Source organism: Lytechinus pictus, chromosome 3 (assembly GCF_037042905.1).
Source record: "Lytechinus pictus isolate F3 Inbred chromosome 3, Lp3.0, whole genome shotgun sequence".
Taxonomy (NCBI): domain Eukaryota; kingdom Metazoa; phylum Echinodermata; class Echinoidea; order Temnopleuroida; family Toxopneustidae; genus Lytechinus; species Lytechinus pictus.
The window spans coordinates 12,755,700-12,779,624 of NC_087247.1; the positions used below are offsets into that span (position 1 = coordinate 12,755,700).

The following is a 23,925-nucleotide window of genomic DNA, read 5'->3' on the forward strand; positions in this document are numbered from 1 at the left end:
AATATCATGGTTTTCTATCACGTACACGGGAACCTGAGGGTGGAAAAGCCAGGACAGGTGGTCGAGGGCGGCCTGCTGTCAAGTAAATCCGGGGTTTTTTTAGCAGTCGTTCCCGCTTGACGGGAACACGACACGGCACCTGTGAGCAAACAGAAGGGTATCCCTGTGGGTTTCGTACCCGGAGCCATTCCCACATCGCCTAGGTCTCCACTTACCAGCGGTATCCTGCGCTCACCATCGTCACAGGTCATGCATACCAAACTAATTTGAGGGAACATTCACCATTTTCTAGCTACCCGCACCGGATGGTAACATAAACTACTCATGAATGACGAATTAATAAATACGTTCTGGAAACTATCTGGACTATTAAATTCGGAATACATATATCCATTGTTGTACGTGTGGGAGTGTACGTCTATTCAGGGAGGTGGATGGTCTGAGCTAGCCTATACCCGCGAACCTGAACTCATTGACCGCTGCTGTACGTGGAGTTTCTCCAACATCGTAGAGGGTAACAAATATTTGACATCATTAACCTGACTTTTTATAAAACATGGCTCTACGAAAAGCTGTGAGGACTGTATCCGTGATTCTCTTCGCCATCGTGATCAAATGCCAGACCTCGTCGACGAGAGCTGGCGACGATGACGACGGTAATTCATCTAAAGAGTACAGCGAACCCTTAACCAGATCTTCGTCGGCATCAAGAGCCCTGTTTAGTACGGTAGCTACCATGAAGCCGCCCTTGCGCAGAGCACCGAGAGGGCTAAACAGCAACAGAAATGGTAATGAATTTGTCATGATTTAACTCGTTTTGGTATAATTCATTATTGATAGAAGTATAGTCATGATATAGTGGCCATTTAGTCTTAGCATGGGGCCAAAAGAAGTGGCTTTATTAGTAACAATCCCAAAGTAACCCATTCATCTTGATTTCATTCCCCCTTTAATACCATCAGTTCTCGAAAAGAGAAGAACCCATATGGCACTGCACATCTGCTTATTTTATACAACATAAATGTAATCATACTTAATATCTCTCAGCTGTATTGAGTTTGTTATGGTTGAATTATGTAGAAAATATTATTTCAAAAACAACATCTATAGGCCTACTGTAATTTTCATAGTAGTTGTGGCGGGTGATGGATTTCAGAAAATACATCGGTGGTTATATTATCATGGTGAGATTAATGTCCGAAAGAAAATGTTAGTTCAAGATTGAATGGGTAGTGAAGTTGAATAATAGATATTTATAGAAAAATATTCCAATCGTGTGAGTGACTCAAATAATGAGAATAATAACAAGGCTAGAAGAGACACATGATACAACTGAGTAATTGTCCAAACATACGATTGCCTTGAACCATTCCAGTGTAATAATGCATAGCTTTGATATACGAGTGTTGACTTAGTGCGGGACAACTAATATTTAATCTTTTTGGTATATATCACGTGATTATAAAACTCTATACATATAGACCTAGTATTGTGGCATGAACAAAAATAAAAGGAATTCAAAACCTGCCTAAGTTGTCTAAAAATGTATAACAGAAGTAGATAGTTTAAAAGTTTGGGGGAATTTCTGACAAATAGAATGATACGATTAAAGTATTATCGCAACACGTTATACCTAATACATCTAGATTTGATTCGAATTAAGTAAGTTTAGGATTCATCCATGGCCAGACTCTTAGTAGACTTTTAGAAAGAATCATGGTCATGGTGACTAGAGTCATATCAAATAAAACAAAGAAGGGAATAAAAATGGTATACAAATTAGTTGTAGCCCAATGTTTTGGATAAATTTGTGAAGTTATTGGGAATATTTTGGTTTGGTCTGGTTGAGTTTTATTTACGTTCAGTTTAATGAGGAATGACTGCAAATGAAATAATACTTAAAGAGATAAGGATTGAACGCTGAAGTGTATTGATTCAGAGCCATTAATATAATGGCTCTGTTCTTCCGAGAGTTCCAATTAATAAATAAGAAAGCTAGGCACCCCCTCCCCCCTCCCTCGAACTTTGATAATCTGCAGAAAAAATAAGTGTACTAAACTTAAATACAGCATTCTAATTTCCGCTCCAAGGTATTAAGGGTCCCCTCTAAAGTAATTTATATACAGTCGGATAGAGGAGGAGTGTAAAAAGATACGGGTATACATCGTGTATATTACAAGTCATTATTATGGACCTGTTTAATTAATCTGTTGCGTAATCAGGTAATTGCTATTCATTACTCATTAGTCGTCGAGGTTAATTATCATCTACAGCGGAGTACACACAGGGATAGCTAATGAATGAATTATAATCTGAAAGCCAATGGCTTAGGAATTCAAAACAGTTTTGTTTGCCATTCCTGAGCGATCGAGGTTCTTGTTGATTTAACCATGGACCTATTGTAATAGGTCCATGGTTTAACCGTGATCTGTTTCTTGGAACTACAATATCATCTGCGGATGATTAGTTTTCAACATGTGAATATAATAAAGGTGACAATTATGAAGCAAAAAACGAATATGAATATGTAACATATTGACATCATTTGAAATTTAAAAAAGTAAGCAATCGAATGCTTGGCGAAAAGTGTAGGTCTCGAGAAATCCTAGGCTACCAGTTCGAAGAGAAGATAGTGATGGGAGTGATATTTCAGATTGGTCTCATGCCAATTCGTCCAATTCCCAACCCGTCTACTATTATTTTGGTCTACCATCAGTTCGTTTACTATCCACATGGTCTAATTGCCATTTCGTCTAATAACCAGTTGGTAATAGCCATTTAGTCTAATTGGAATTGGTGTTAATTGGGCGAAATTAATGAAAATAAAATGGATATTAGACCAACTGGTTATGACGGAAGTAATTAGGTAAAGGAACTATAGCACAGTCGGCTACTATCATCTAGTTTTCCGGAACTGGTTTGAAATTTCTGCTTATGTGTTCCATTTTCATAGTTGTTGTTTTAAGGTTATTTGCAGAATACATTATTTTTATGGAACTATTCTCCTACATCTTTATTTTGATTATGAGTGATGTGATGACGTCATAGTTTTTTTCAGTAATTTCCTTCAACGATTCAAACAATAGTCTATAATGGAACAATATGAACAAACAATATTGTCATAGCAATAATGCCTTCTTTTTATCCCTTCCTCTTTATGAGATTTGACGTAGACCTCCTCTACAGAAGGAGGGCGGGGGTGGGGGCTGTTTTCCTCATTTTCCTAATTTCCAGATGAAAATTGTGCTGGAAAAACAAGCCCCCTTTCACAAGCTTAACTACAGCCGAAACCGCTAATTCAACAAAAAAGGAAACCGCAGACACTTGGCCGAAGTTCAACCTCGGGTTGGTTTACATGAAAACGTTAGAACGTCCAATTAGTAGAGGTTGTCAAATGGGTCAATCGAACATATTGTTTTGATTTCATCATGGTCGGAATGGGTTACTTTGCGCCTGAACTTCATCAGCCGTGATAGGATACCTAATGAAGGATTAGGCCTACAAAACATGATAAAAATCATTCCGCAGGTCATGATAAGGTTATGTGGTATGCGATGATCGAATTATTTGGTATCTTAAACAATTACAAAGACAAAATTTTAATTTTCAATGGTTCTAAATATGAACTTCAGTTGTGACTTAAATACTGCGATTGATCGTGAGAATTGCGCAGTTCCCGGTGACACGGACTGATGGTTGCATTTCGCAATTTCACGATAATTTTGCGGAAAGTAAATCTACAAAAATTAGCAAATGCATGTATGTTAATTAAACTTACATAGATACTTATTTTCCTCTTGCGTATAAAGAAAAGGCTGTTGTTACTAAATATATGCATTGACAGAAGATGATGAAAAACAGGAGCTTGCAGGAAAATTCATGACAGGAAGTAATCAAAACAATTGGGCTGTTCGACTATTACCCCGAGCCAAATGTAATTATTTTGCCAGCAATAGTACAGAGCCACAGGTCAGTTAGCAAATAGATTACACCAAGGCATCTACTTTGGATATACACAAATAAATAAAAAAAATCGGACAAATCTCGCATTATTATAAGACAAATTGCTCAACCTACCTCAAAACAATCTAGAATGCTATTATGGATAATATACCAAAACTATCGTATACATGTAAATGGAATACAAGATGAATAATGAGGATTTCACATCAACAGCATCCCCATCAATTATACTACCCATTATTTTTGCGCATATCACTAAATTTTGAAACAAAGAAAAAATAATCATTTTCCATTTCACATCTAAGATTTGAAGAAATTTGTATCCCCCTCTCTCTCTCTTATTGAAATAAACTGGTATCATGTATATAGTTGATCTGAACTCTTGAGGGTGAATCATAATGATATTTCTCTTATATCTTTCATCATTCTAGCAATGTTATGTAAAATCATTTATACTTTTTCGATTTTGTTATTATTAGTGCTAGTTGGGTATTCACCTCTTTTTTCATTTTTGATTTATAAACTTACTTTCTCTTTCGATTTATCTTCTTATCAGTGTATTTGTTTCACATTAATTTACATTCATTAATAATTTCGTTTATTTATTTATGTATTAATCAATTAATTCATTCATTCATTTACTTGGTTCACGTATCATTTCATTCCGTTATAATCATTATATCAATTTGCATAATAAGATAAACACTCATCTAATACTAATCTGTTCATGTATTTATTTCATTCATTTGCTTGTTCATCTATATGTTCACTATGTAACGTTGCATATTATGTTTATTCACATATCACTGACTTTCGATTCATGCGTTAATAAAGCATTAATTCAAAAAATCATAATTACGCATCTCTCTTTTTGACAGAATGATAAACAAATTTCCCCTCATTGAACCAGATATCCTTTAGCAAAATGAACGTTGATAACAGAAATGCGAAAAGAAAAGATACCAGCATACCTCTTGTTATCGACGCGGATTGTGTTTCAGATTTTTATTTATTTTAAGCTCAAGTAGCCTTGGGCCGTTGTCTGAACTTGAAGTCTTACAGAAGTTCAAATTGGTGATGATATGGTACTTGATGTTTAAAGATCTTGTCTGTAACTTGATGATGAATGGGAATATATTTAGGAAATGGCTGGTGGAGAATATGGGGGGAGGGGTGTCGGTAAACTGCTATATGGCGTACATATGACGGCTTGGCTGTAGCCACCCCCCCCCATCAAAATAGTTCCACGGCCACCCCCCTCCTTCCCGCCAAGTTTTCCATATGAAGTCTGAATTTTGGGGGCCTCTTTTTGTTTAGCAAAGGGCACATTCAACCTGGCGCAGGTCTGTGGGTGGGGATTGTGTGCGAGCGGCCCCAGCCCCATTCTCACCCCCCCCCCCCCACTTTTGGTGCTTGTCAAACATATAAAATAAACATGTTCCTCGTGCTCATCGCGCGTGGTATTTGTTTTTTTTTCTTGTTTGTCATATTTAAAGTGCCCCCCCCCCTCTACGGGACAATCCTGATCCTACATCCAAGTTATAATTATCACATCCCATCTATCCCTGATAAAGCCCACTTTTTTTTACCTCTTTAATTGTAATAGTCGCGCCCTTTAATTTCCCCTTTCCATTCTCGCAAATGCCCTTATTAGTTGCTAATAACTAAACCTCCCGCCTGTTCGAGTTGTGATAGCTGGCCTCTGCAATTCAACCTTTCATTAGTTACCCTTACCTTCTGTTCATGACCAATATGTGTAAGAAAATTTTCATTTTGTAATTACCTTGTCCACATTATTTGAACTGAAAATTTCCTATGTTATTTTCTGAATTTCTGTATTATGAAAACTCTGAGAATCGAATAAGGTATGATTATAAGATGACTGTGTTCCATCCCTTCTGTTGATCTCCATTTTTATCGCCCTTTTCCCATAAAATTTGTAGGTCCTTCTTTTTTTTCCACAGAGTCTTATTGCGTGCTTATACGGGTGTCTGCCTCTTTTCTTTTTGATAAGTGTCATTTTCATATTTCTTTTATGAGAGCCCCATAACTTAATTACAAAGAATATTCACATATCAGTGGTAGATGTGCGATAGAGGAGGGGGTGGGGGTCGGAGAACTTATACCAACAAAGGTAAAAAAAGGGTAAAAATGGATAATCATGGATTTTTATTTTAGTATGAATAAGCATTCTTCACGAAGTGCTTGGCCCATTGCATAACTGCAGTGTATAAAGAGCTACCTAAAATCACTCACGATTATAAGATTATTAAATCTGTTAAGATTTTTTTTAGAAATACGTTGGCCTCTGATAGGAATTATCTTGTTATTTCATGGAACAAAACCGGTCATCTGATCTCTTATGTTGTGAATGAGTCATTATTCATGTTTAGGGGCTCCATATGGTAGCCTCGAAGCTATGGGTTGATTCAGCACTCTACCAAAATTAGAAGCAAAATATTTTTCCCTCAACCGGCATCTGTCATGTGTTGACAGGAATATCTCAATCATACCAAGTCTCTCTTTGCCAAGGTTATGTTTAAAGGAGGGTAAAACCCTTGGACCTTTTGGTTCTTACTTTAAGGTAACTTAAAGTTACCTTGTACACAGAAAACAACGCTGTTACTATGGGAACTTTAAAATATTGCTTTGCGGCTTACACAACAATTTCTGATTTATTGAAGTAAAATATTAGAAATTAAACTTTTTAAACACATCTGATAAACAAAATAATACTGCAAAGTTCATATAGTAAACATCGTTGTATTGTAAATAACGTTTTTACTGTTAGTTTTGACAACATAAAAAAAAATCAAACAAGAGGATTGATTAAAGTTTGTGCACAATTGCACCAACAAAACAATTAGAAAGTTATGATCGTTTGAATGGCGAAATCATTAATGATATGGAGATTCCCCCATTGGCAATGCGACCAATAACACGACGTGTGATCACGGTGATGTCGTACAGGTACATTTCTTCAATTACTTTTGTAGGCCTCCATATTTAACTTAAATTGATACTTTTATCAAGTCTATCCATGGATATAAAGTTTCATATGAGGACATGAATGAATGGACGAAGATTTGTTTTTCCATTTTCATTAGAATGAGCAAAAATTGATATCTTGGTGTATGCCTTCAGTGTACAAACATTGATAAAGGGTGGATTATATATATGTGACATCACACATCATAGTCGCATTGCCAATGGGAGGATCTCCATAATTATCATCAGTGATGTCAATTACTAAAATGGTCATAACTTTCTTATCGTTTGTAAAATTGTCGTCAAGCTTTCATTTATCTTATTTTTTAAGCTTTTATCAATCTTATTTCCCAAGGATTTCATTCTCCTTTAAAGTTCACATTCTTTGTATAACCCGAGACCTTAAATGCCATTTCCACCCAGAATCTAATTTGATTTGATATAAAGGAGTAACATCAAAGTGGCAAAACCGTAAAAAATGATCGAAATTGAATGAAATGTAATCTGGTTACAACCGCATGTAGAGCTTTTGCTATGTTTAGTGAAATAGTGATACAGCTAGGGGCGGAGTCATGTATTGATAAAGGTATGGGGAAGAATAATAACGAAATATTACAAAGTTTATTTCATTTTCATTACATTTTGTAAATCATAATTTTACTTCCTGTGGTATGGAAATCGAAAAGGATTTGTTATCTTGAAATTCACTAAACAGTCATCTTTAAATTATCATCTAGAGCATATTAGAAAAATTATTACTCGAAGATTAGAAGGCAATGTGAAGACACTTTCCGCAACTTACTGAGAATAGTTCATGTAAATTTGTTATTCGTTGATGAGTATATAATGCCTTTGAATGAGGTTTTATCAATTTATGGCACACAGAGCATGCACTTTTTAAGGACTGCATTAAGTTGTTATTTAAATGAAAAAAATATTCGTTAATCAAACCAGATAATAATTATTTTGTCAAGCCGATAACAGCGTATTTTAGTATCCACTTCGCAGACGCTTTCTGCAACGTTGAGAATCTATTGAAAATGCCCGTCAAATCACAATGGACAGCGTAGAGGTCATTGTCGAAGATTGGTGGACCTGGACAGCACATCGTCTTAAGCTTCGAACCGGATAAAATTTTGCAAATAATGTCCAAGAGTCCAGGACGACACTGGCGTTTTGAATGACCGGTTTTCGACAAAGACTGCTCTGTTATGAAGGGCTTTTGGCAAGAGATTTCCTGCGTTATAGAAATTGTCTGCGAAGTTATTGCTAAAATACCTTGTTCTCCTCCATCCCCAACAGGCAACGGGTAATTTTTTTTTAAGAAAGTGAAAAAAATAGCAGTTCTAACCAATCCCCAATGTATTATGCGTACAGATGAGGGGACGAAGCGAGCGAGCGAGCATAATAACACTTACATTTTTCTCTCTGTTCTTTTTTTAAATTATTTGTTTTATTGTTGCAAATCAATTAAACCAAGTCACAAAATTTGCATATAATTGTTAGTCATTTCGAAAAGAAAAGAAAAGAGGTAACAGGACCACTTTTCTTATGAAAACTTAATACAGAATAAAAAACCCAACATGATTTTTCATTAATATGTCCAATACTCTTGTTTATAGGAACGTATTCTATTTTAATGATGTAGATTACTAGAAGGGTTGATTAATAAGTTATCACACAATTAATGGGAAGGGTTAACTGGCATATGGCATAGATTAGAGGGAAATTATATTATTATTTTCTTTCATTTCCTTTATTTCAGACGTCTATATAAGCGAAAGGGTTTGTGGAGATGACGGGGTTTTCTATGACAATATAACAGAATTGAACAAAGCTGGCGCTAAGCTTCTGTTGGAAATATTTTGTGAATCTGGTAAGTCATGTCTTGGTGATCGTGGGGCGTTTACTACAAATTAGATCTTTATGTGGTCCTGTAATATTATTTATGCAAAACTGTAAATACTGGTTTGGGAGTGCACTTGGGTTAGAATCTGTAACATGTGTTTGCCGTCTAACATGCCTGTAATAGGGAGTTTCCGCAACCACTACGCAGACCGCTTTCCGGAACGTTGAGAATCTATTGTCAAACGCCATTCACCACGAAGCAGTCTTTGTCGAAAATTGGTGGATCAAAACGGCAGTGTCCTCCTGCACTACGGACAAACGACATATTTGCAGTTCTGCGTCAGCTCCGAATCCTTGGAAGATATGTTGTCCCGGTTTGCCAGTTTTCGGCAATGACCTCTAATCTGTTCGTTGTGATTTGACGGACATTTTCAATAGATTCTCAACGTTCCAGAAAGCGTCTGCGTATAGTGGTTGCGAAAAGTCGCTATTAAGATCGGATTGGAGAACATCATATGAACGAATTAGTGTTTGTTTCATAAACGGTCTCCGATACGTCCATTCCAGTTGTAACCCTATATCATACCCACATCATACCCATATATCATATCCACAGGTCACTTCATATCAAAGACAGAATTTTATCAATACGCCCTTTTCATGTCTTCGGTCCGTTCATATTCATCTGTTCATCCTATTCTAGGGCCAGGGGTCCGTTGAAGAAAGAGTTGCAATCAATCGCAACTCTAAAAATCATGCGCAACTTGATTTTCAACCAATCAACAGCGCGCATTTGGGACTTGCGATTGATTTTTTGACTTGCGTTTAAACGCAACTCTTTCTGCAACGGACCCCAGGAACATCTTTGTGCAGGCTCATTATTTGGGTACACCAACCTGACCGACCTACACTTAGTTTGCCACCCCAAATAAATGTTAAACATATCGCGGAAATTACTGCTATTATCTCGTACACTATTTTCATCTCTTTTCATTAAACATGCTTCGATTGATGACTTGTTTAGGTTATGTTTCATAAAGCTGTTCGTAAGTTAAGAGCGACTTTAAGAACGACTGGTGATCCTTTCTTGTGGTAAATGGTATATTCATTAGAGATGGTTTAGCGCGTAAGAAAGGATCACCAGTCGTTCTTAAAGTCGCTCTTAACATACGAACAGCTTTATGAAACGGCCCCCAGGATAGTCCAGGTTCATCACAGCTAACTTATACGACATTACATTCACAAGCGTGGGCGGATAAAAATAATAATAATAACGTTTTATTTACCCAGAGTAGTCACTTAAGTTAGGAAACTGCTCTGCCAGCGGGCCCTGCATAACATAATAATTAATGTTATTATTACCCTTCTCCAATCTCAATACAGAATTTCATGAGGGGGCACAGAGAGGGAGGGGGTTTCGGCTAAAATCCACCAAAGTGAGGAGGGCTATAAGTAAAAGAAGGTGACACATCTCAAGTTACAATATACATACAATACAAAATTTGACAATAACAACCAACTTGACTTAACCATAAAATGTTAAAACAAAGGTAATTCCACATTTAAGGAAGATATAAAACTTTGTATGACTGGACAATAAGGAGAAATTTACAATATTTCATATAAAGAAATACAAAAGAAATAGTGAGTGGATGACATCATCACTTCCCTCATTTGCATACTAACCAGTATGTGCATATAACTGTTTTGTGAAATCAAGCAAAACTTCAAAATGCCATAACTTTCTTATTTTACATCCAATTATGATGAAATTTTCTGTGTTATGCTTGTTGGATTTTTCTCCTTTTATTTAAATTAACTTTCTGTTGGGGTGGACTTGTCCTTATTTCTGGTTCGATTGCAGAAATCTTGTCTTTCCTGCATTGGATAAAAACCTTGATTTGATGAAGGGCTGTGAGCAAAGGTAGCAATTCTCACGAATTTGGCATCGAATATCAGGATGAAAAGGCGACCGATTGGAAAGGGGTGTCGGGTGGATAATTTAACAAGTACCTGTACCTATAGTCAGAAAGTCAATGAGTTGACTGAGGAAAAAACGGGCAGAGATGAAGGCATCGCCACATCGTGAAATGTATAACCAATATTTTCTAAACAGTTTCTGAGAAAACAAATTCTTCACTTCCTCCCATTCAAAAAGAATATATCGAAGGGCCTCAAAGTTGATGCATGTATTTGTAATTTGAAAAAGGCATAGTTACGTAAGTCTTTGTTTATCGAGTGATCGAAGCGAGCAAGCCATAATTTCGTATCTTTGCCATAAGCATGATTGTTCGCACTCTCTGGCATATCGTTCATTCAATACAATTGGGCAACCTTGCTTTCCAATTATCATTCTTAGCACGATGCTCATGCGAATGGAGCTAGCGAAATAAGACACATAATATTGTTGAAAGTAAGTTATCCTTGTCTACATGGAGTTTATAGATAGGTAAATAATTCATATGTTTCTTTTTATATTCTTATACTGACCTGAATGGAGGTAAAGGGGTGTGGGAAGGAAGACCTGTGGGTCATGGTAATTTAGTTATCTTTTCCAAACCCAGACAGCCCCTTCATCTCTATTCCAGGTCCTTTGTACTATGTCACGTATGTCCTATTGTTTATGTAATTTGTATTGTACTATAATTTAAGTATTTTGAAATGCCGAATAAATAATGATAATTAAAAAAATCAAATACGTTTTTAAGAGAGAAGTGATCACTTGCAAAAAGGGGTCGGAAATTATTATTTTCGTTTCGTATATAGTTTCCAGCAGAGTTTGAGTGCGGAGAGGATATTTTAATTTCTGTTGAAAATTCAAAAAATGTGAATTTCAGTTTTCCCCTCCGTTTATTTATATATACGTGTCGTCAAGAAAGTAAAGAGTAATTGCGACTAATAATAACAATAAGGCAAAAACAACATAAAAGTGGAATATTGAGAGCTATCCGATACTTGTATCGGTTAATTTCATTTGCGTATAGTTTGCAGTTCATGACTGTGTGCGTTTAAAGTCAATTATATATATATATATACAGTGCGTATCAAACAAAAGTTTACACTTTGAAAAAGCCCTGGGAATTAAAAAATACACAACATGTGGGTAATTTTTTCACATATAATCTTAGGTTTGGGTCTCATCTAACCAATGAAAGTAAAAGTTTTGACAGAATGTTACACTTGAGTGAGCACTGTCCATTTTTGTAAAGCTCGCAGAAATCTGTTTGCGCAGAAATGCTCGTTTTCACGCTGTGTCAAGGGGAAAGGGGGAAATCAAACTTACCCTGCGAACCGTTTCTCATACATTTCCCTTGCACTTTTAGTCCATTGAAATAAAACGGATACATTCAAGCATTTTGTAACAATTTTGCCACCCAAAATGAAATTTCAATAATTAGTAAGCACAACCTTTACCCTTTTTGTGCCAGCTGGATCTGAGGACATTACTGAATTTTAACAAAAGTTTATATCAGACATCTCCAGCAAGTTTTTATTATTTAAAGTGGGTTTACATTTCATTTTTCATTTAATACTTGTTTCTCCGCACTTTTTCCAAGCTTGACAATGATTAACAAAATGAAAATCAAGCCTAAGCCATTTCATGTCAATCACAGCTCAGCGTAAAGCAAATATCGTCACGATGGTCTCGGTGTGTGGGGGAGTGGGGTGGGGGCGCAATGCACTCTTCGAAGTGTTTTGGGCAAGGAAACAACTTAAAAAGGTAAAAGATATCTTCAAATCAGTTTTACTAGCTAAACTCGACGTGTTCTTCATGATTAAGGTATATTTTTATTCGCATTTCTATTTCAAAGTTCTGCGCAAATCATTTTTCACTAACTTTTCAAAAGTAAGTGGTGCTCACTCAAGCGGAAATATTTTTCGACAGTTATATTGTCATTTGCTTAAATGGACTTGTACCAATGTTGAAAAGTGGAAAAATATTCAGGATATTACAAATGTATAATTTTACAGGATATTTTCTAAGTGTAAACTTTTTTTTGATACGCACTGTATAGTGCATGCATAAAAATGTAAGAAAATTTCAATGCGATCCAATCCAAATCACATTCATTGGGTATGAAATAAAAATTGAAATATGATAATTCTAAGAAATAAATGCCTGGGTCTATATGAAATCCCCATACATAAAACATACAGGCAAACTAAAATATGTTGGAAACTACCCCTAGTGCAATGAAATGCAACATAATATCTTAATAAGTATATTAAAAAAAGAAAAAAAAATCAACACATTTTTCATTTTAAGAAATCATTTCAGTGGCAATGAATAATATCATAAATCTTCCATTACCTATGTGTAATTTGTGACACCCATTTAATTTTCACTCTTTTTTGTGGAGTTAATAAGAGTTAAAGGACACTGATAAGAATCCATCTTGATAAGAGACCCTTCAGACTAAATTAGGATATATATATATATAAATGTGTGAAGTTATACATGTACAACAGCTTTGGCAACTCTTTTATATAAATATTGTAAAGAAATGGATGAAGAGAACAATGATAGGCGTAGCTAAAATCAAGGTTCCCCAGAGCTACGTATATGTATTCCCGGCAGTTACATTTTTTCGGCATCACCAATTTTTCCAAAAGGGTAGATAGCTCTGGGGAACCTTGATTTAAGCTACGCCTATCATTGTTCTCTTCATCCATTTCTTTACAATATATATAATATTTATATACTACAGGTTCAAACTTTGACAATGAAAACATAAGCACTTATTCTCTTCAGCTTGTTCCTGAAGGTCGTTGATCTGGGTTTTCCGTGTTTTAGGTACTTGGTATCTAATTGTTGTCAATTTTTCTTTTTATAGAAATCAGTTTTTTAATCTAGGGTTGTGGAAGTAGTCGTTTTTCTCCTTGTAGTATAAGAGAGGAAACCTATTCTTATATGAAAACTGTCATTAAAATTTAAGGTTAAATTGCATTTTTAGTTTGAACATAAATAATGAATTACCTTGAAAGTTTAAGTTTAAAGAATGTTTTGTAGAACAGTCCTAGCTAACTCTTGTCAACACCAATGTTAGTTTAAATCTTCTAATGTGATTTGTTATTATTAGAGTTTATTGTCGATGGCAACTACTTAGAAATTTGCGAATTCATTTTGTTCAATGCAGTAATTATTGGCAGAAAATAATGTTTGTTATTTTCCCCCTTCTTCATCTTCTCCTCTTCCCCTCCTTCTTTTTCTCCTTCTTCCATTTCTCCTCTTTCTCCTTCTTCCCCTTCTCCTCCTCCTTCACTTTCGTCTTCCTCTGCTGCTTCTTCTTCTTCGTTTTTTTCTCCTCTATCTCACCGTTTTCTATCTCCTGTACTCTTAAAACTCCGAACTGATAAATATGTATATCTTTCTCAAATTCAATTTTCTCATCTCCTTTTCATCAGGTTGTCTATTAGCTCAAGAAAATCCATGCTCGAGCTCGGTACCAGTTTGCACGGGTCTTCCTGAAAACCGCAGAGTCTACGAGAACGAGTGCGAGCTCCGAAGGATTAACTGTGAAAGACTTGAAGACGGTCTCCCGCTAATAGAACAAGTTGTTCCAACATTCTGTGAACTAGAAAGTAAGTCTGAATAGTGTCGCAAAAAAATGCATTCAATTCCAATGCTGCGTTTGATATACTGTATGTCAATTTGATTTATATTTTTGAGCAAGAAGCAGACAATTGTAAATTTGAAATCGCAAGATATATGATTTCATAATTTCTAAAGATGGCTTGTAGAGATTGTCTGCTATAAAGTGAATTGCATCTTTTATTTTGATTTTTACATAATCACTGCTACTACTACTATTACTACTACTACTACTACTACTACTACTACTACTACTACTACTACTACTACTACTACTACTTCTACTACTACTACTACTTCTACAATCATTTATCATTAGTATTAGTAGCATTGGTCGTAGTATTAGTTATTATCATTATTGTTGTTATCACCATCATAATCATCATTGATAATATTCTGTCCTCATTAGGCCGAGAATTGTTGTGATTATTATATTATGAGGATAAAAATAGTATTTTGGTATACCATCAACCATTTTGCTCTATTTTGTTGGGGTCAGTGAAGTGATTCGTTTCAGTCGCAACTCCCACATAATAATTGTTCATATCAAAGATTCCTAATCAAACAGTATGCCACGGTGTACTATGTGTTCTGTTGGCGGGCCTACCTTATTTTCGGTCTACCTGATTAGTTGAGGCTAAGTCTTGGGGGAAATTGAAGATTTGGAATAATTTCACTTTATTTCAATCAACAGTGTGGTGACAATGAAATGAGTAAGAATACGATTAAGACATTATTATTTTTCCGTCATATCCCGTTAATTAAATATGTAATAATCAATAGTCCTAGCCCTCTAAAACTTAATTAGGTCTATCTTATTCTGATGGCTATAGCTAGTTCACAGCATCGCCACAACAAAGCATATATTTTTTTCTCTCTCTCATTGATACAAATTGTAGGCACCTTGGCAAAATTAAGAGCCACATATATCCCGCGGGCATCCTGCAAACCGCCTTCCATTACAAAATAATAATCACAGTCACCAAAGGCAAAACAATGGGGTCTGCAGGAAAGCTGCAAAAGCGGAATTCCTGCTAAAAGGCGCAACACGCTTTTTTTATTCAATTTTATTTCATTTCTAGGAACACAATTACACACATTACAATAGTAATTATTCATCATACAATATTCAAAATACAATATCAGAATGAAAGAGAAAAATACAGACCAAAGAAAGAAAATAACACCAGCTAATGGCTGAGGATTATCAAAAGAAATCAAATTTCTGTTAAAAGACTCTCCTCCTTAGCTGCATGGTGATAAAAAGAGCATGAACATTAAAATACAGTTCAAAATTATGAACAAATAATAATAATAACTCTTATTTACCCAGGGTAGTCACTCTCAGCTGTAAGCTGTTCTTCCAGCCAGCCCTGCATAACATAATTCATGTTATTATTACCCTTCTCCATTCTCATACGTCGAGCGCCCGGCAAGAAGGCAGAAGGTCCCATTGGTATGACTCGGCCGGGGATCGAACCCACGACCTCCCGTCCATGAACGGGCGCTCTACCACTGAGCCACCATGTCAGATAACAGATAACAAAGACATTTATAGACAAAATTCGCAAATGCAGGTATACAAGTTTATAAAGAAAAAAAAGTTGTCTTACATTATTTTTTTTCATGAAATATGATCTTTATTGTTGTTCTTGACCCAGGTTGTGGACAGCCCACACCCAGCCCATGTCCTACTAAGGTACCTGTGTGCGCGGGGCATGGAGAAAACTACACGATCTATGATGATATGTGCCATGTCGACCAAACAAGATGTAACCGAAAGGGAAACGATCTCAGACCAATAATTAGTGAAAAAATTGGCCGTTGTCAAATAGAAGGTAAATGTATTTTTCTGTTGCCGTGTTTTTTGTGTGTTACCTGTAAACATTTGTAGACAACGGTGACCATTTTTCTGTCGTCTTTCGGGGTCCACATTATACTTTTCCTTTTTAATAGATCCCCTTATTTCCAAGGAAAGATGTCCATTTGCAATTACAATGTGTAAGCTATTAGAATTAACCAAACTTAGGTAAAGCCATGTTTATGTATAATTATACATATTCAAAAATAATTATGTATAAACATGGCTTTGCCCAAGTTAATTGGCAAAAGCATTAACTGGATTTGGCTTGTTTTGAAATATATACATATACATGTATATAATCACATAAAATCGTAGATTTTGAGAAGGACCATAGCTCTCAAAAATGAAAGGTAAAATAACGCTCTTCGTCACTGCGCATATGACAAAAAAAAGAGAATTAAAAGTCCGTTTCTGAAACAGTCGTGAAAAAACGTGGGCATGGTAATACTTTCAAAACTTACTTTTTACACTGCCAAATTTCCAAAAAAAACTCCCAAAATGTCCAATAGATCTGAGGAAAATCACTCTGGTCGCCAGCTTGGACGCTTTGCCCCCCGCTTTTTAAACATAATTAGAACGTTGGATGCATCCTTGCTCACCCCTGAGTACGAAATTGTATAATTATTTCGGTCGCATAAACTTAAAAAGTCAAGTGAATTTCGTAATGAAATATTTAACGTTCACACAAGGGATTTTTGCTTTTCTTTCTTTCTTTCAGTAAATGAAAGCCAACTGACCTGTCACGATATTCTCCGGGGCAAGTGCCCAAGAGGAACCGTCGGGAAACAGGTTTGTGACATCACAAACACCACGACAGAGGTCGTGGCAAAAACCTTTCGGAATATTTGCAGAGCGTTACACAAGCGATGCAAGAAGATGGACGACACGTGCTATTCGATCGAAGGCCACTGTAAATCTCACGTCGGTAATGATTTCAATTACACCAATGTTAATTATGATAATGGAATGGACAACAACAATATCAATGATAACGATAATACTGACATTGATTATCAAGATCATCATAATGACTATGATAATATTAATTGATATTATAATTGATAATAATAATGATATCATTAATGATAATGATAATAATACTAATGATAATAATAATAATAACAACAGTAACAACACAAAACGGATAATAATAATCATGACAATGTTAACATACTAACAGTACTCCCATCATACGACTGTGCAAATATTGAGCTAGTTGTGCTACATGTATTTTAAGAAACGTGGCGTTGGTCTTCAAAGGACTGCTTAACCCTCAAAGGGCTGGGGGAGGGGCCATTATCCCCCCAACGCTTCGCGCGAAATTTCCGAAACGCAAAAAGGATAACGCTGCAAAATGTTATGCCTTTTGTTTAAATCTCGCGACATACGGGTATTTCATCGCGACGCTACATGACTTATACAAGACAATGTCATGCCGAAAATGGCTCATTTTTATAGTTTGTGTACTAAGACTATGGGAGATGAAATTCATAAAAGGGTGATTATTTTTTGTTCAAATGGTCTGCTTAATTAATTTGGTTGTTAAATTGGTCTGTAAAAATTTCCATTGAAAAACAAAAGATAAAAAAACAAAGAAAACAAAAAATTCCAAAAACAAAGAAATACATATGGAAAAAATTGGCTTTCGCAATTTTTCTTTAAATTAAAATTACAAAGATGACATTTGAAAAAAAAAGGAAATTTGAAGTGAAATTGGGTGTTTAATATGCAAATAATGTTTTTCACGAATAAATTTGCATATTTTATTCATAATACATAAAATTATTAAAAAATCTTAATTTTCAGATGTGTTTTATACTGGCATTTAGTTTATGTGGTAAAGAATGTGCGTGCCAAATTTTGGCGCGACCGCGGGAAGGGCGGCCGAGATCAGAAGGGGGCATCATAATTACCCCCCCCCCCCTGATCTCAAATAGCCCAGTCCTTTTAGGGTTAAAGGGTATTATCGCAATATATTTCGGATTCATGCATGCTTGTTATAGAAAGAATTTGATAATGTAATCGCTAATCTATTCTTAATTATCATCTTCATTTCTCCAGATAAATACAACGTCACGAATTACCCTCCGAGGCAAGATTGCGCAAGGTACATCCGACATAGCTTCCCAATGGTGGATGTCGGTAGACCCTGTTACCACATGCCTGCGGCGGCGGCAGCAGCAGCAGCAAGTAAACGGTACTGCAGGTGTGATCCTGGAGCTCTCTACAGTGCACCGACAATGCCAGAATACCCAGCAGCAATGGAACCGTCTTGGCTATCCTAACTCAAACTCTTCAATAAATCATTGTGGACCTATATACCCCCACCTTTGATGGTAGGTCCATGATAAAACCGATTGTGATATCAATATTGATAGAGGGTATGTATTTACCTGTGCAGGTAGACAAGGAAGAGCTTACTGACTCGCTACTCTTCAAGTAGACCCTACTTGATCATGATGATGAAGGCCTTCTCAGTTCTGAGGCCGAGTGCCTGGCTTGATGGCAGGACATTCTATTTTAATAGTCTGTATGACGCTTTGACCAACTCTTGAGAAGACGTTGGCCATTAAGACAGTTATAAGTAACGCTTGCTCATCATGATAGTAACCTGAAAAGAGGCGGTGAAATAAGTATGTTTTTGGTTTGCCCGACATGCCATCCGAGAGATGCAACAATGAGTCGTATCAGAGGGTCTAAGAGGTATTATATTGGCCTATATAGGCCTTACTCGTGAGCATTAAGTGCGGCATGCACTATTGTGTCGATAGTGTTCAAGTCTAAATTTCAAAGTTATACGGTTCCTCGACCCGTCTTACCAACAGGAGAGGTTAAGTTTTCAGCACATCTGGTGCTCAATTTATTCATCCACTATACTTTCTCGGAATAAATACTAAAGTAAATTCACCATTAAAGCACGGGTGAAGAAACAGAATAAACATGAAAAGCAGACAAAGTGAACAAAGTTTTGACATTTTCGGCTGCCCATAAGTTTAGTTCGAGGAAGACCATGCCCGAGGTTATACTGAACTTTTAGAATACGGGCCAAAGTGTCAAATTATTTAGATCTCCATTTTCTCTATGCATTAAAGGCAATGAAACATTTTAATGTGCCTGCGGTATGTAGTAAGTCTGATCATATTTAATTAGTCAATTAACTATTGTATACTTATCATTTCCACATACTTTTAATACTAGTTTGAATTGCAAAATTCCTGTTTAACAGAATATCTACTAAGCTGTTTCTTTGGGTGCTGGATGAAAAAATGTTGACATCCGGGGTTGACATGTAAAATTTGAGTGTTTAGAATTAGAATAGGCCTTCGGGTCTAACTCCGTCGGTATATTAGAGCAAGCAGCGATTGCCTACATCATTAAGGGAATTTTCCTTCAGCCTTGAATTATGAGTCTGTTTCTATTCGATTCAACAAACACAATGTATTCATTGATTATGTTATGAGATAAAATTGGGCTATTACGAACTATGCAGCAATGTGTCCATGGTGACGGGTCCTATTGCCAAAAGTGTCTATTTTAACCAATGTAAATGTGTAATCAAATATGAATCGATGTCAATGCAGAAAACCTCACTCAAAATCGTAATTTGCTCGTGCAAATGAAAGTTGGTAGCACCATTTTCCATTGCTCTAACTCAGTCATGCGTGCATTTTGAACGTTGAGATTGGGCTCAAAATTGAAAGAGGAGAAACACATCTTTCATTCATTTATATTTCACGAAGCACATTTATGATCGTGATAGATAAAAAGTACACTGAATCACGGTTTCCTTTTTCCTAGGACGCACTGAATCTGATTGCTCGGAATGGGATACCAGAAATAATACTTAGAATGTGGTATCCCATGGGGAAAAGGCATCCGATGTGACTACCATTACCGTTAATATGTTCATTATTCATTAGACTGTGCAATACAACACGATCATGACGATAATGCACATCAAGTTTTATCCTATAGTCTATAATATGGTAATTAGATTTCGGCGCATCGTGCAATATATTTTGATATTGCACAGGCAAACCATTCAACTAATACTGTTTCATCACTTCTTGATCAGTGTGCCGAACGGCCTCTTTTGATATTGATATTTCTGACACAATAAAAATGTTCTGATGGGTATTGAAATTTAGCAACATGAATTTACAGTATATTTTCCATAGGTCTTCTCTCTAACATCCCCATTACTCAAGTCGATCGCATTCAAAGGCTTCAAAATTGGGCAGCTCGAATAATTTATCAAGTAACAAGATATCATTTCTCTAAACCACTCCTTGAATCGTTACACTGGCTTCCCATACGACATCGTATAGTTTTTAAGTTACTTTTGTTAGTTTTTAAGTCTCTTAATAAGCAGGCACCTTTATACTTGCGTGATTGTTTGACCCTATACACCCCTCGCAGGAATGTACGATCCTCCAGTGACCCATTCCGTCTCACATATAAAATCACTAAGAAACTGGCTGGAGATAGGACTTTTACCATAACCGCTTCAAAATATTGGAATCGCTTACCCTTTACTCTTAGACAATCACCATCTGTTGCTTCATTTAAGAAAGGACTTAAAACATTTCTTTTTTCCAATCCAGATTTTTAGGATTGCATGGTTTCATTTTTATAGTTGTACTAATTTATTTTTCTTGTTGTAAGCGCTTTGGGCCATTCTGGGAAAAGCGCAGTATATAAATAATAATAATAATAATAATAATAATAATAATAATAGTTAGTAAAAGTCTGCTTACTGTCAGTTTGGGTTAGAATCAGAGTATTTCATCAGGAGCATTCCTACATAATTAGAATCGTAATGCATGTGAGATTCCTGAATTAAAACAATAACCAAACGAGTAACACGTGATAATATTTGTTGATTGTTCAATTGCTATGGTGGGCACGTAAATGGGAGTGACTGAAGTTCTTAACGATGTAGTAAGGAAAATGGTACGCCGCCCGCTGGATAATATTTACTTTATTGTTTCCATGATGATGCAGATTTCGAAGGAAGGAATTAGAAAGAAATGATGTATTTTTGCAAGAAAAATTTGTACGAATTTTGCATGACTGACATATTTGTTCATGTAGGCCTATCCTGTAGCTATCATCATGACTATGATAATTCTAGTACACAGCAAAAACTGTGGTGTTAACCGGTGTACATAGAGGACCACACCAGTTATTTTACACCGGTGTTAAATTGACAGTGTTATTTTAACACCTATAGGTGTTATTGCAACACCATCGGTTGTTACATTTACACTATTTGGTGTTATGGTAAATCTCGAGGGTGTAATTTTAACACCTCAGGGTGTGGTCCTCTATTAACACCAACTGGTGTCCGTTTTAACACCACAGTTTTTACAGTGTAGGTTATGACTTTGCTCTACAATTTCCTATTCCGTTCAAATTGGTTCGCCCAAGTACAACAGCGTCACAGAATGGGAAGGAGTGGGGGCGACCTCCCCGTGATTGGAATAGATGGAAAATGTGAGGAATCCGTTTTGGGCCGTGCAACTATACCATCATTTCTATTTAAAATACAGTGACCCAAAGACGTCACCTTCGTTCGATTGTCTTTCTATCGAAATACCAGCAAGTTGTTTGTGTTTATTACAAATTAAGCACGTTGCGGGATACAAAATAGGTAAAATTTACCAAGAAATTGTACAGAATGGTTAAGTGTGACATTACAAACATCCTCCGGAAATGTGAACGTTTTGTAACGTGTTTTGACCGTATAAAACGGCATTTACTGAATTGCCCTAATAGCATCATGACCCGGAACGAGATGTAGATGCGGCCCTGTCACACCTCTTCAGAAACATATATGGGATCAACCAGAATCGGAATGAAGATTAAAAAAATCGCGAGACATTCGAGATGGATTTCAAAAGCTCCCAGGATGCAGTATGAGCACTTGAAAACCCGAATGATTTACATTCCTAATATTGCCTTCTCCATGCATACTGGGGTTTCAGTGATATAACATCTTAGTATGACATCATCATCAAAATTCATCAATGGTTGTGGTATACCGATTTGTCCATAATTATTATGACGCAATCGTACCCAGCAGAGAACTGCGTACGCACATTGACCGATACTGAAAAAGCACAATGAATCGCCTTAAGTTTATCTGAGTCTGTTTCATTGGGAAATTGGGGTGGTATTAAAAGTGTCTCAAACCTCGGATTGAAATTGTTCGAAATTTGGCAAATTGTATCCATACTCAAACCTCCTTCTCACGCTATGATGCCGGGTTTTTTATTTTTTAATTAGTATTTTTATCAATGGTACATTATTTCTATGACCTCATCCATCATTATTGCCAAAATCTGATAATGCTATTACTGAGCATCCGTTCTCCGTTTTGGCTGTAACCGCTGTGATGATTTACCAAGAATTTGGCTTTTTTAATATTCTTGTTGATAACATTGCCTGTTGTGTTTGATTTATAGATGAATTTCGTGTCGTTGTGTATAGTGTCTTTTAAATGATGTAGATTATCTGATTATAGCCACACTTTCTTTTGACAACGCCCTATAATAAAGGCCGCTTTAACCGTATTTAAACTAGTATACAATTCTATTCATATGACTTTTTGTTTCAATCTGTCATTGTCTCCTGTGTTTACTTTCGTGCTGAACCAAACTTTAAATAGCTGATGAAATTTCTCATATTTTCAATTGCTATCTATTTTTCATACCGCTGTTTTCAAGAACACGACATTCAAATTCATATCGTTGCATTAGATAAGAGTTGGAGAAAACGAAGAGAGTTTGATTGGGAAATAGATGGGGTTCGTTTGGGAAAGAGAGGGGCCGTGGAGAGAAGGGGCGCGGGAAGAAAGCGATTTTTCCTTCAGTACTTGTGCACCCGACGCGAGAGGGCAGTATACCGTCTGGTGTCTGGTAGCGGCAACTTTTTTTCATGAATAAGTCAATGGAAATGACGAAATAATAGCATTGGCGTAACAGGCAGGGGGCAGGCTGCCCCCCTGGCGGAATTCACCGGGAAAATTAAAAAAGCGGGAAAAAGAGAAAAGGCGGTAGAAAGAAAGGGAAAAGTGAAACATACAAATATAAAAAGTGAAAAGGAAAACTAATAAAAAACATAAAAAATGGAAAACGGAAGGAAAGCGGCAAAAGGAACGAAAGAAGAACATGTGAGAAAGAACAAACCATTCCGAAATAGCCCTACTAATACATTAGCATGATTAAGAAAGGGAAACGAATTAAAAGATGACAAATTGGAAAACAAAAGCGGGTAGAATGGAGTGAGCCAAAAGCTAAATTGGAAAACAAAGAAAAGGGACAAAAAAGAAAAACTTAATAACACGGCCGGGCTGCCGAGGATTGAAAATAAAGAACGGAAGAAAGATGGACAGCATAAGCTTGGTAAATTTTATGCAATAATTTCGGTCGCAATCGTTTCTTTGGCAAAATTTCCAAAGCTACCGGAGCCTTTGCCCCAGACCCCCCCCCCCCCCAGACCTCACTCAGTAGGGGCTTCATCTGTGACCTTCAAAGGGCTCTATTATGCCCCCCCCCCCGTATGGACCCTTCCTTCATTAAGCTTTACGTTCAATCACTGGCGTACAGGGAGGGGGCTTGATTCCACACCCAAGGGGAAACAAAAGAAAATATAGGAGGCAACGTAA

The 23,925-nt window shown here is 36.3% G+C and overlaps 1 protein-coding gene across 1 annotated transcript; it reads left to right on the forward strand.

Annotated features, from left to right (window-relative positions):
* On the forward strand, positions 1 to 22,853 carry LOC129257813 (uncharacterized). The gene is made up of 8 exons (XM_064096398.1): positions 1 to 788; positions 8,717 to 8,827; positions 14,206 to 14,382; positions 16,054 to 16,230; positions 16,975 to 17,181; positions 18,318 to 20,434; positions 20,995 to 21,389; positions 21,635 to 22,853. The coding sequence occupies exons 1-6, from the start codon at positions 557 to 559 to the stop codon at positions 18,539 to 18,541; spliced, it is 1,128 nt and encodes a 375-aa protein (XP_063952468.1). The 5' UTR covers positions 1 to 556; the 3' UTR covers positions 18,542 to 20,434; positions 20,995 to 21,389; positions 21,635 to 22,853.
* Positions 22,854 to 23,925: the final 1,072 nt, after the last annotated feature.

Excerpts from the sequence above, each read along its gene's own strand:
- LOC129257813 (XM_064096398.1), top strand. The coding sequence starts at position 557 with ATGGCTCTACGAAAAGCTGTGAGGACTGTATCCGTGATTCTCTTCGCC. Across the intron at positions 789-8,716 it reads GCTAAACAGCAACAGAAATG|ACGTCTATATAAGCGAAAGG; the intron begins GTAATGAATTTG and ends CCTTTATTTCAG. Across the intron at positions 14,383-16,053 it reads AACATTCTGTGAACTAGAAA|GTTGTGGACAGCCCACACCC; the intron begins GTAAGTCTGAAT and ends TTCTTGACCCAG.